This window comes from Heloderma suspectum, chromosome 2 (genome assembly GCF_057233095.1).
Source record: "Heloderma suspectum isolate Gila_16-S chromosome 2, 16-S_ref, whole genome shotgun sequence".
NCBI classification, from domain to species: domain Eukaryota; kingdom Metazoa; phylum Chordata; class Lepidosauria; order Squamata; family Helodermatidae; genus Heloderma; species Heloderma suspectum.
Window position 1 is genome coordinate 336085108 of NC_139459.1, and position 12530 is coordinate 336097637.

Here is a 12530-nt window from a genome sequence, read left to right on the forward strand (position 1 = left end):
ATATTTCATAAATTCTAGGTTCTGCCAGATGGCCAGTATGTGAAACAAGGATCTGAGAAGATTAACTACTTGACTATGATTGTGGTCCGTGTGAGCATACTTCAGGATGAAGTTGTCATCACTCTGATGAAGGCCTGCACCATTGCCATCCGATATTCTGTGGTGCGCAGGCAGTCTGAGTTAAAGCCTGGGTACGATATTAAAAAAGGGACTGGTTCCAGTCAGGGATACAAAATAACTCCTCTGTTGCTATTTTTTTATCATTCCTTTCCTACTTTCACACAAGCTCTCCTTGGTGTTTCTGCCAATTCTTTTTCTCTTAAGAATATATGAACATAAGAAGAGCCATGCTGGATCAGACCAAGGGTCCATATAGCAGCATTCTGTTCACACAGTGGCCAACCAGCTGTCGACCATGGACCCACAAGCAGGACACAAGTGCAACAGCACCCTCCTGCCCATGTTCCCCAGCAACTGGTGTACATAGGCTCACTGCCTCTGGTACTGGAGGTAGCATATAGTCATCAGGACTAGTAGCCATTGATAGCCTTCTCCTCCAGCAATTTGTCTAACCCCCTTTTAGAGCCATCCAAATTGGTGGCCATCACTACATCCTTTGGTAGCGAATTCCATAGTTTAACTATGTGCTCTTCCCCCTATTAGACTATAAAGTGAAGCAGATAGGTCGGTCCCATTGAGGAGGCAGTGAGTGTTGATGATGGGCCCTCCCTGGAGCAGGAAGACCTCCAAGAGTAGTTCAGAATAGGAGATTCTTTCTTGAGTAGCTAATTTCTGCAATATATTCTTCCTCCTCCTTGATTGCTGATATCTGGCTTGGTTTAAGGTTGGCTCAGATTTTGTTTCTGATCATGAGGGACACAAATACTGAAAAGATCCTGGGTTCTCTGCATTGTTTTGGTTTGTAGCTGCGATTGTGATACAGGTTTTTAGTACTGTCTATGCCAGATGTTTGATTGCTGGTGTTGATTGTTTTTATGAATTTTGCTATTTTATTGCTGTATCAGTTTTTATTATATGGGATTTTATTGCTTTAAGCAGCCTTGGGAGGGTCCTGCCCTGAAAGGTGGCCTAGAAATACTTTAAATGAATAAGGCTGCGTTGGCAAGCGATTGCCATTTGTCTTCAATAACCAATGATATTTCCTTCCCTCAGTGAGCAAGAGGCAAAGATTCTTGACTATCAGACTCAGCAACAGAAGCTGCTACCTCAGCTTGCAACTGCCTATGCCTTTTATTTCGTTTGCCAGTATATGCAGGACGTGTTTAACAGGGGCTATGCTGATATTAAAGAAGGAAAATTTGACTTGCTTCCAGAGGTAATGTGAAGGAGAAAAACACTTTATCTTCAGCCTTTAGAAAACAGGATAAGAATTATCACTCATCTTAGGTGGGGGCAATAGATCACTGACAGTGCAATCCCATACATGTTTACCCAGTTCAGCAGAGCTTACTCCCAGGTAATTGTGAATTAGATTGCAGCCTGAGCTATGTTTGTGCTACTCCTGAGCTCTCATTAGAATCCAGAAAAATCGGGGCAGGCCCAAGATATTTTGCCGCCAGAGGTAAAGGACAGTGGCCCTGTTTGCACGACGCACCAACCCATGATGGATGGTTGGACACGTGCTGGGGGTTGACAGCAATTGGACGCACCGCCCACAGGGCATTGGTTGTTTCCCACACCCTTCCCCCTTGGGCCTCCAGCCAGCTCCACTTGGCATCCCAGGGACTTGCCGGCAAAAGCTGTCCTGTCTGCCACCAGGCCCCTGCCCCTGTTCCAATCATGATCACGGTCAGAGCCCTTTTTTTCCAGTGCCCCTTTCCCCTTGCCAGCACCAGACCCTCCAAAAAGCACTTTGGAGGGCCTGCTGCTGCCCCTCTGACTTCCGCCAAGCCTCACTGTCCTCCTGACCGCGATCGTGCTCAGAGCCCCTTTTTAAAAAAACGTTTTTCTTCTTTTGTGCAAAAAACGGGGCTGGAAAAAGTTGTGGGGTTTTTTTTTGCCTTTTCCCAGCCCTGTTTTATGTGTGCAAATGCCCCCTTTATTATGTCTTTATTTGTTTATTTATTTAATTTATTTCGGTCATTCGCAGTTGCGCACTTGTGCAACTGTGGATATCCAAAAATATTGGGGCTGCCTTGGCTGCTCCCTTGTATGTCAGACACACAAGGGAGCACTCAAGGATACGCTGCAGCAAGGCTGTTTTGAAAGCCCTGCACAGTCGACAGGTGGGGAAATGGGGTGTGAATCACCCCCTAGCAAGGGTGTCCCCAGGGTTCAATGCATTGCCTTGAAACTTGGGGGTGCCTTGCTAGGAATCCCGACATGCTGGAATCCCCTGCACCTGTTTTTAAGGCTGCCCAAGGTGCCACATGATTCCCGCCCCCCAAGATCATGGTAACTGCTTCTATTCTGACAGCTGTCAAAATAGGAGCAGTTACACCCTTTGGGGTAGGGAAATGGGGTGGTGTCCCTTTTTATGGAAACAGGATGCTCAGGACTTGGTGAGGGGTGGACTAGAAGAAGGAGATCTGCAGGGGCCAGGGTGGGACATTAAATCCCTGGGGTCCTTGGCTAATTGGCTAATCTTCAGCACTTTGAGAGATGGGGAAAGTGCTCAAGATCCCCTGGTTAGCTGAGTGGCCCATCCAGTTTAAATGCTTGCCCCACCAATGTGGGTGCCCCTTCTACTCCACCCCACCCTGAATCAGCAGGACACCCTTTTCATAGAAAAGGGCATCCCCCCCCCTTTTTCACTCTTGTTCTCTTAGCCACATGGGATTTTGACAGCTGTCAGTAAACTGTCAAAATCCAGCTTGGCTAGTGGAAAGGCCGGGAAGGGGGGAACTGGGTGGATCATCTTGGAAAAAACTCTCTATGGCAAAGAGAGTCTTTTCCAAGTCGATCCACTCATTCCCACCCGCCTCCCCTTCACCTAGCAGATTCAGACATGCAGAAAAGCCATGTGGAACATTCCTTTGGGACTGTACCACTTCATACTCTGGGTGGAAGTGATATGTCTTACTGCTATCCCCCACTTTTTAAAAATCTAAATCTCACTAGATGTGGAAAGCTTGACTGAAACCCTTTGCCTTGAGGTGCTACTTCTTTACGTGCAGAGGTATTTGAAACTGCAGTCCAGAGTGGTTCAATTTCAGGACTGTAATAGGAGCTTTGTCCCTGTTTGATCTTTTAATCTAACTTCTCTGCACAGCTATGGCTTTGGTGTATAGTCATATATTGGCTTATTTTGCAACCGCAAACCACAAGTTTTCTAACAACTGGGCATGATCCAGTTAATGTTAAGCGTGTTTAAATCTCATCGATGTCCTGTATGGATGCTGCTGATCGTATTTAGCTTGAACAATAACACAATGATACTTAGCCTTAAAAAATAAAAGAAATTCTTACTGATTTCAGTGGGAGAGTGAAGCATGTGTTTGACTCTCTCCCATAGGAATCATGGGATTTGAACCAGCCACAGTTAAGCACTGAATATATGTATCTTGTAACCTATCCCAAGACCTCAGGGCAGATAATACCACCACAGACATAAAAAATGGTCCATGAATATAAGATATTTAGGAGAGTAGTAGGAAATAATATAAACCTACATACATTTACATTTTGCTGATGCAGAGAAGCTGTACCAGTTAGAGACCATTGTAAGCTTTTTTGATACCTTCTCAGATTCTTCACCTTGCTCACAGAAATGCTGAAATGTCCTTATGCAACACCAATCTTTCTGCCTTATTTGCAGCTTCATGCACTTGCTTCAGGTATTAAAGTGATAGTTACAGACTACTGTTCAGCCGGAGTGGAGGTGTGTCGGAGAGCCTGTGGGGGACATGGGTATTCTCTTCTCAGTGGCCTGCCTTCCTTATACACAAGACTGGTTGCCTCTTGCACTTATGAGGGGGAAAACACTGTTCTTCTTCTGCAGACAGCCAGGTAAGCTCCCTGAAAATGCATTCTAGCCCAGCCTCTGCAGTCTCACCAATGCCATTTAAAGGTATCAGGAGCTTTTCCAGAATACATTTCACAAACACTTCTCCAATTCTTTATTGTTGCTGTTGTTGGTGCTGGTGGTGTCAACAGAGAGAATATGTACTTCTACTGATTATCAAGTGGAATGCTTAAGACTTCTAAATTCTGCAGTGGGAAACTTCACATTCAACTACTAGAATAAACTGGCATGTGTTGCATTTGCGTCTTTGTTTATGTGTTCACAGTCATTCATTTAGAGCAGTGAAGCATCTGATGCTGGTGCACCAAGCTGGAATCATGGCACAGAATGTTCAGGAACATTCCAACTGCTCACGCGCTAAAACTGTCAGAATATTTGCAGTGTAGCTTCTGTGAAGGAAAGCTGTCAGTTTAGCTGAAACGTGAAAGCTCTTGCAGGCTTGAGGAACATAAAGATAGCATTTTTTTCTTTTTATTGTTGTGGCTGGAGAATGAAATAAGGATTAAGGAAAGATAGTGGTGTGGCAGTAGGTGTGAGAGGAGGTGGAAGACAAAAATCAAGATCGTGCACTGCTCAAGTACCACTGCAACCCTTTTCTCTCTTGCAGAAATTGGCCATAAATATTCTGGTTTCTCCACAACAAGGACTAGAAACCTCCCCCTTTTAAACACCAAAATACAGGTGCTGACGATTCTGCATTAGAGTACTATACTGTTGTCATAGCCATGCAGGTTCTGGAATATCTGTTCACCATCTCTGCTGCCAATTAGTTATCCAGTTTTCCAGTTGTCTACAGCTCTGTTCAGGGGCTACGTCCGAACAGTGTATATGAAAATGTATGAGGGGCAGGGGGGTATGCACATTGGTGCCACCCCAAATGTTCCTGTGTGAGCCGGCCCCACCCCTTAAGCCCCCAACCTTCCTCTGTTGGGGGAGATCCTTTGAATCATAGAATCATAGAATAGTAGGGTTGGAAGGGGCCTATAAGGCCACTGAGTCCAACCCTCTGCTCAATGCAGGAATCCAAGTCAAATCCCTGACAGATGGCTGTCCAGCTTCATCTTGAATGACTCCAGTATGGGAGAGCCCACTACCACCCTAGGTAATTGCTTCCATTGTCGTATTGCTCTGACAGTCAGGAAGTTTCTCCTAATGTTCAGCCGGAATCTGGATTCCTGTCACTTGAGCCCATGATTCCGTGTCCTGCACTCTGGGATGATCGAGAAGAGATCCTGGCCTTCCTGTCTGTGACAGCCTTTCAAGTACTTGAAGAGCGCTATCATATCTCCCCTCAGTCTTCTCTTCTCAAGGCTAAACATGTCCAGTTCTTTCAATCTCTCCTCATAGGGCTTTGTTTCCAGTCCCCTGATCATCCTTGTTGCCTTCCTCTGAACCCTCTCCAGCTTGTCTGCATTCTTCTTAAAGTGTAGTGCCCAGAACTGGACACATTACTCAAGATGAGGCCTAACCAATGTTGAGTAGAGGGGAGCTAGTACTTCCCGGGATTTGGAAGCGGTTCCACTCAAGTTTGCTTTTTTCTCCTTCTTGCACAATACTAGAACCTAATGGGGTCATCTCATGAAGCTGATTGGTGGGAGATTCAGGACAGAAAAAAGGAAGGACTTCTCCACACAGCGCATAGTCAAACTATGGAATGATGGCCACCAATCTGGATGGCTTTAAAAGGGGGTTAGGCAAACTCCTGGAGGAGAAGGCTATCAATGGCTACTAGTCCTGATGGCATTATGCTATCTCCAGTATCAGAGGCAGAATGTCTATGAACGCCAGTTGCTGGGGAACATGGGTGGGAGAATGCTGTTGCACTTGTGTCCTGCTTGTGGGTTTCCTGTGGGCAGCTGGCCGGCCACTGTGTGAACAGAATGCTGGACTAAATGGACCTTAGTCTGATCCAGCACGGCTCTTCTTACGTTCTTATGAATGTGAATAGAAGCCTTTGTTTGATCTGGAACCCTGATAAAGCAGGATTCCTGATCACATGGAGGCCTCTACTTGTGTTCAGGTGACATGAGAAGAAGCCCCCTTCAAACCTCTCTGCTCAACATGGGGAGGTCAGGCCCTGAGGAAGTGGGGGTGGGGACATTGGGAGGGGGCTCACGTGCACTGCCTCCTGCCCCTTACACACATCGATATACCCTGTTAGACACAATGCATTTTTATGTGGCGTTCCTACATTTTACCACTGGAAAAAAATGTTTAAAACCAAAATGTATGGGTCAGAGAAAGATTTGTGGCTAGGGATGTGTCTCACTCTTCTTTTTCTTTGCCCTTAGGTTTCTGATAAAATGCTATGGGATGGCACAGGGTGGCCTCCCTGTTGCTTCATCGGTTGCCTACTTGTCTTCTGAAAGCTTTGGAAAATGCCGAGCTCAGGAAAAGGGAGATTTCCTAAATCCTGATGTTTACACTGATGCTTATAGGCAAAGAACTTTCAGGTGGGCATCAAACCACTGGAGCCCAGTATTTTACTTGTGTGCATTTGTGTGTGTGTTTGGCTTTATAGCAGGGGTGTTGAGCATCTTTCAGCCTGAGGGGCAGCTTCAATCTCCAAGAAGCTCTTGAGGGGCGCATTCCGGACATGAGGGGGTGGGGTCTGCCTTTTAGGAATGCTTGGCTCAGACCATTAAAGCATTATGGATTAAACGCAGCCCCTCAAATTGAATCTAGAAGGCAGGGGTAGCAGACCTGTTGCCTGGGGGCCAAATCCAGCCTTCCAGGGCCCACCAGATGCCCATACCTCCTGCCCCTCGCCCCAGCTACTGAGCGTTTGGTGGTTTCCTGGTTTTGTGACATCCCCCCACCCCATGCTAACACGTTGAGATGCCTCCCTGAAGGCTGTTACTGCCAGCAAAAGCTTTACGCTAAAATATGCTGGCATTTTTTATATCTGGGCCCCCACCCACCACTGGAATGTGGTCCCCCCCGCCCCGAGCTTCTCCGAAACTGAATTTGGCCCTTGGGCTGAAAGAGGTTCCTCACCTCTGCTGGAAGGCAGTGGGGAGCCAGTGCAAATACCACAGCGTGGACATAGCATGCTCTTGGTGATCTAGCCCTGGAGGAAAACTTGAGAGCCAGGGTGACATGGTGGCTGGAGTGCTCAGTTTGGGTGTGAGAAACCCTTGTTCAGCTCCCTGCTTGGCTATGAAGTATATGGTTGGTTATGGGTAAGTCGCTGTTTGTCAGCCTAACCTGGCTTAAACGTCGTGGTTTTCCTCATCACCTTGAAGGAAGAGCAGGATATTGCAACACATTATAAATTTAGCATGAGCTGATGTTTCTAAACAGCCCTCAAGAACAGTCCCATAGAAAGCTTATTTATTACAGTTTGTGTATAAGTTGCGGCTGGTTCTGTGGACATCGATGTGTAGATAGGGCCTGGGCTACACATTTGGGAGAATGAGGTGGTAGAGTTCTGAGGCGGTAGGAGGGACTGTACCACTTTGGACTGCAGGGCACTTTTTAAAAATGTTCCTCACATGTTGTTCTTTTTAAATCCTTGCAAGTAGAATAGTAGTACATTTGGAAGGAAGTTTTAACATAGTCTTTTCTCTGATGCATTAGTGTTCCGTTTTGTTTTTACATTGTGTTCAGAAGTGCTATCTCCCACCCACAATGATGCAGGCCAGGATTCTACCATCTCATTCTGCTTCATGTATGCATAGATCAGGCCTTTGTTTCTGCCATTAAGGGTATATACTTGGATTTTTTAAAGGAACTTAATTTACAAATATGAACTTGAGCACACTCCGCGAGAGAGCGGAGGACAGGAAGGCCTGGCGTGCTATGGTCCATGGGGTCACGAAGAGTCGGACACGACTGAACGACTGAACAACAAGATGAACCTGTGGTGCAGAGTGGTAGGCGGCAGTATTGCAACTGAACGACTGAACAACAACAATTTACAAATATTTGCAACATGTTTTGAAAATCTGTAATATTCCTTTTCATCCCTGCCTCCAGGATTGTAAGGAATGCAGCGATCAAGCTTCAGACGCTGGTTCAGTCAGGAATAGCACAATATGAAGCATGGAACAGGTGCTCCATCCAACTGGCGCAGGCTGCTCTGGTTAGTAACCTTTTTGTAGCTTCATCCTGACTGGCTCTTCTGCCCGTGATTCAGCGAGCCTGCCTCCGCAGTTGTGTTCAGCAAACAAAGCCAAGGAAATATAGGTCATGTTGCATTCACTCAGATCCTATTTTTAAAAGCCATGTTTTGTCTAAGAACAACAATTGGGAAACATGATATTGATGTGTAAGGAATTCCTTTTAAGTAATCTTATTCTGTAAACTTGTATTTTCATGAGACCTCAACAGAATTTGTTGTGCTAATCCATGGCACTAGGCCAACCACATGCTTCATTTAAAAAATTATTCTAGTTTTGCAAATTATGGGCCTTCTTGGAAGGAGTTAGGGTGAAGATGATGGGCAATAGAAAGAACTGCTCAGACCACTGAGAATTTATTTGGGGGTTGTTGAAGTGGGACCTCAGAGCAATACCACTAACACAGAACCTAGGCCCTTCCTTAAACTTTTTTTTCTAGTGCTGTGTCTAGCTTAGGGTGCAAAACCTCAGGCCTAGGGCCCAAATCCAGCCTGGCTGAGGTCCCAGTCTGGGCCTCTAGAGTTCCCAAGAGGGCCACCCCTTTCCCCCAACCACCAGTCATTTGATGGTTTCCTGCCTTTTGCAGGTTTCCCCACTATCCTAAAAGGCTGAAATAAGAACATAAGAAGAGCCATGCTGGATCAGACCAAGGGTCCATCTAGTCCAAATTTCTGTTCACACAGTGGCCAAAAAGCTGTCAGCCAGGGACCCACAAGCAGGGCATGAGCACAACAGCACCCTCCCGCCCATGCACCCCAGCAACTGGTGTACATGGGCTCACTGCCTCTGGTACTGGAGGTAGCACATAGCCATCAGGACTAGTAACCATTGATAGCCTTTTCCCCCAGGAATTTGGTTATCCAAATTGGTGGTCGTCACTACATCTGTGGTAGCGATTTCCAGTTTAACTATGCGCTGTGTGAAGACGTACTTCCACTGATCAGCTTCATAAGATGACCCCAGGTTCTACTATTTTAAGAGGGGAAAAAATGTGTCCCTATCCACATTCCCCACACCATGCATAATTTTGTAGACCCCTATCATGTCTCCCCTTACCCTCCTTTTTTCCAAGCTAAACAATCCCAACTATTGTAACCTTCTCTCACAGGGGAGATGCTCCAGCCCCTTGATCATTTTAGTTGCCCTTTTCTGCATGTTTTCCTGCCCCAAAATATCTTTTTTTAGGTGGGGTGTCCAGAACTGTACACAATATTCCAAGTGTGGCCACACCACAGATTTTTATAGGGGCAGTTTATATGCTGCCCCTATAAACATCTGTGGTGTGGCCACACTTGGAATACTGTGTACAGTTCTGGACACCCCACCTAAAAAAGATATATATATAACATTTATATCCCGCCTTTTTTCCTCCTTAAGGAACCCAAGGCAGCATACATAATCATCTTCCTCCTCCATTTTTAATTTTTGTGAACCGCCCAGAGAGCTTCGGCTATTGGGTGGTATAGAAATAAAATGATAAATAAATAAATAAATAAGTTATACTCACAACAACCACCCTGTGAGGTGCGTTGGGCTGAGAGTCTGTGACTGGCCCAAAGTCACCCAGTGAGCTTCCATGGCCTAGTGGGGACTAGAACCCAGATCTCCCAGCTCTCAGTCCAAACTCTAGCCACTACACCACACTGGCATATTGGCAGTTTTATTCTCAATTCCTTTTCTAATTATGCCTAGCATGGGTTTGCCTTTTTTACAGCAGCCGCACACTGGGTTGACATCTTCATTGAGCTGTCCACTACACCCCCAAGATCTCTTTCCTGGTCAGTCACTGCTAGCTCAGATCCCATCAGGCTATACTTAAAGTTGGGATTTTTTGCTCCAATGTGCATCACTTTACACTTGCGTACATTGAACCACATTTGCCATTTAGATGACCATTCTCCCAGTTTGGAGAGATCATTTGGAGCTCCTCACAATCTGTTTTTGTTTTAACCATCGTAAATAATTTGGTGTCATCGGCAAGCTTGGCCACTTCACTGCTCACTCCTGATTCCAGATCATTTAAATACCTCTCTTAAAGCTTGGTTGCTGGCAGTAAGAGCTAGGGATATATGGATTGTACAAAATCAGTTCTGTCTGCATTCTGCAGATTGTCAGGCACCTTTCATTCCATCATCTGCTCATCAACGGAATCATATTTTTTTTCCATTTCCAAATCTGCAAATTTGCACTTGCAAAAATGCGCAAAATCCCCGCCAGTATGCATTTTCACACTTCAGCCTATGGGGGAAATGCACATTTTCAGCCGGGTTTTTTTTTAATTTTGCGTATTTTTCTGTTACTAAATTTGCGCAAAATTCTAGAAACCTAGGCATCTGCCTGACTAGGGGAAAGCTGCTCCACTGTGGAATCTGCAGTTCGAATTCATTAAAATCCAAACTTATTTGATTCTATTGCGGATTTCTCCGACATCCCTAGTAGGAACTTTAAACAAAAATATGCTCGTCTTTTTGACATTTTTGGCCTCCCCCTTTGCTTTCAATTTCTCCCCTTTTTGCCTTCAGCCCCACCCACCCACTGGGCCCAAGAGCATCTCCAAACTGGATTTCGGCCCTCAGCCTGAAAGGCTTTCTGCACCCCTGGTCTACCTGCTGTTTTAATTTTCCACATTGCCCCAGAGGAATACTACATATAGGGCATTGTGGGAACTTAAAATGGTGGCTAAACCCAGAAGCTCAGTGCTGTTTGGAGTACTGCTGCCTGCCAGGGCCCACCAATGGAGGAGAGGGGATGATTTGCCTGTGGCCCCCTCAAACCAGGAGCTAGCTTTGGTCCAGAGCCAGAGTAAGGGAGTGGAGGTATAGGTAAAGGAGCCCGGAACCTGTTAACTTCTGTTCTCAGATTTTGCCTAGCTGTGGAAACGTGTTTTTCAGAAGCAGCCACCAGGCTCCCCTCCTTCTCCCCCACATGCTGCCTTCACTACACCCATTCTGAATACCTGTAAAGGGCCAGAGAGCTACTGTACAGACAGGCTTATGGGATATGCACCTGGCTGTTAACTTTTTCAGGCTCACAGCCACTACACTGTGGTGGAAAAATTTGTCCAGGCGCTGGAGAATTACAGGAAAGAGGCTGCCATCCAGAGGATCCTTAAACATCTCTGTGACCTCTTCGCACTGCACGGGATTTTATCTAATATGGGAGATTTTATGCAGGACGGATACCTTTCTACAAAGCAGACTGACATGGTGACTGAGTCGTACCTGGATCTCCTGGCTGTCATTCGGTGAGGTGATTCTCTTCTCCTGCCAAGGGCGGAATGCATTTTGCTCCATGTTTGTGTCATCCTGCCGTTCATAAATAGCTAGCAAATTGCCTGTCATTAGGATGGGTGAAGCAGAGGGCCTCGATGTTGCAGGGAGGCCTGGAGGAGGCACAGATGTCTCATTTATGCACTGCACAAAGCTTCTTTATTTATTTTTATTTTATTTATTTATTTATTAAATTTATTAATCGCCCATCTGGTCGGTCACCCAGCCACTCTGGGTGATGTACAACAATAAAAACAGTTTATACAATAAAATTCAACATTAAAAACATCACATTTCTAAAATTACCCTAGCCCACCCCAAATGCCTGCCTGAACAACCATGTTTTTAATGCATGGTGGAAGCTCATTAAAGAGGGGGCATGGCGGAGTTCCCTAGGGAGGGAGTTCCACAGAGTGGGGGCCACCGCAGAGAAGGCCCCCTCCCTTGTCCTCACCAGCCTAGCTGTCCTGGCTGATGGGACAGAGAGAAGGCCATCCGAGGCTGATCTTGTTGAGCGGCCTATCTGGTGTTGCTGGAGGCGCTCCTTGAGATAGGCTGGGCCAGAACCATGTAGGGTTTTAAAGGTCAAAACCAACATCTTGAATTTGGCCCGGAAAACAACTGGTAGCCAGTGCAGCTCCTTTAGCACTGGATTGATGTGATCTCGCCGGCAGCTGCCTTTAATCAGGTGAGCCACTGTGTGCAGCTGCACCAGCTGCAGCTTCCGAGCCGTCTTCAAGGGTAACCCCATGTAAAGTGCATTACAGTAGTCTAGACGAGAGGAGACCAGGGCATGTACTACCGATGGGAGTAGATGGTCGGGAAGGTAGGGGCGCAGCCGCTGTATCAGATGGAGTTGGTACAGCCCTGTCTGGCTCACGGCTGACACCTGAGCCTCCATGGACAGCTGGGAGTCTTCAGATGACCCCCAAGCTGCGCACCTGGTCTTTCAAGGGTAACCGTACCCCATTCAGCACCAGGTCAACATCCCCCAACCTCCTCTTGTCTCTCACCAAAAGTGCCTCGGTCTTGTCAGGGTTCAGCTTCAGCTTGTTCCTTCCCATCCGGTCACTCACCGTCTCCAGACATTTGGACAGGGATTCTACAGTCAACCTCGGTGAAGATTTGAATGAGAGGTAGAGCTGCGTGTTATCC

At 46.4% G+C, this 12530-nt stretch overlaps 1 protein-coding gene across 3 annotated transcripts in view; it reads left to right on the top strand.

Moving 5' to 3' along the window:
* ACOX2 (acyl-CoA oxidase 2) overlaps positions 1–12530 on the top strand; it is a 52484-nt gene that overhangs the window by 24470 nt on the left and 15484 nt on the right. For all 3 annotated transcript variants that reach the window (XM_084840526.1, XM_084840524.1, XM_084840525.1), the window contains exons 8-13: positions 19–191; positions 1174–1336; positions 3779–3969; positions 6277–6438; positions 7964–8069; positions 11133–11350. In XM_084840526.1, coding sequence (XP_084696652.1) covers positions 19–191; positions 1174–1336; positions 3779–3969; positions 6277–6438; positions 7964–8069; positions 11133–11350 — 1013 coding nt within the window. The remainder of the gene's footprint in view (positions 1–18; positions 192–1173; positions 1337–3778; positions 3970–6276; positions 6439–7963; positions 8070–11132; positions 11351–12530) is intronic.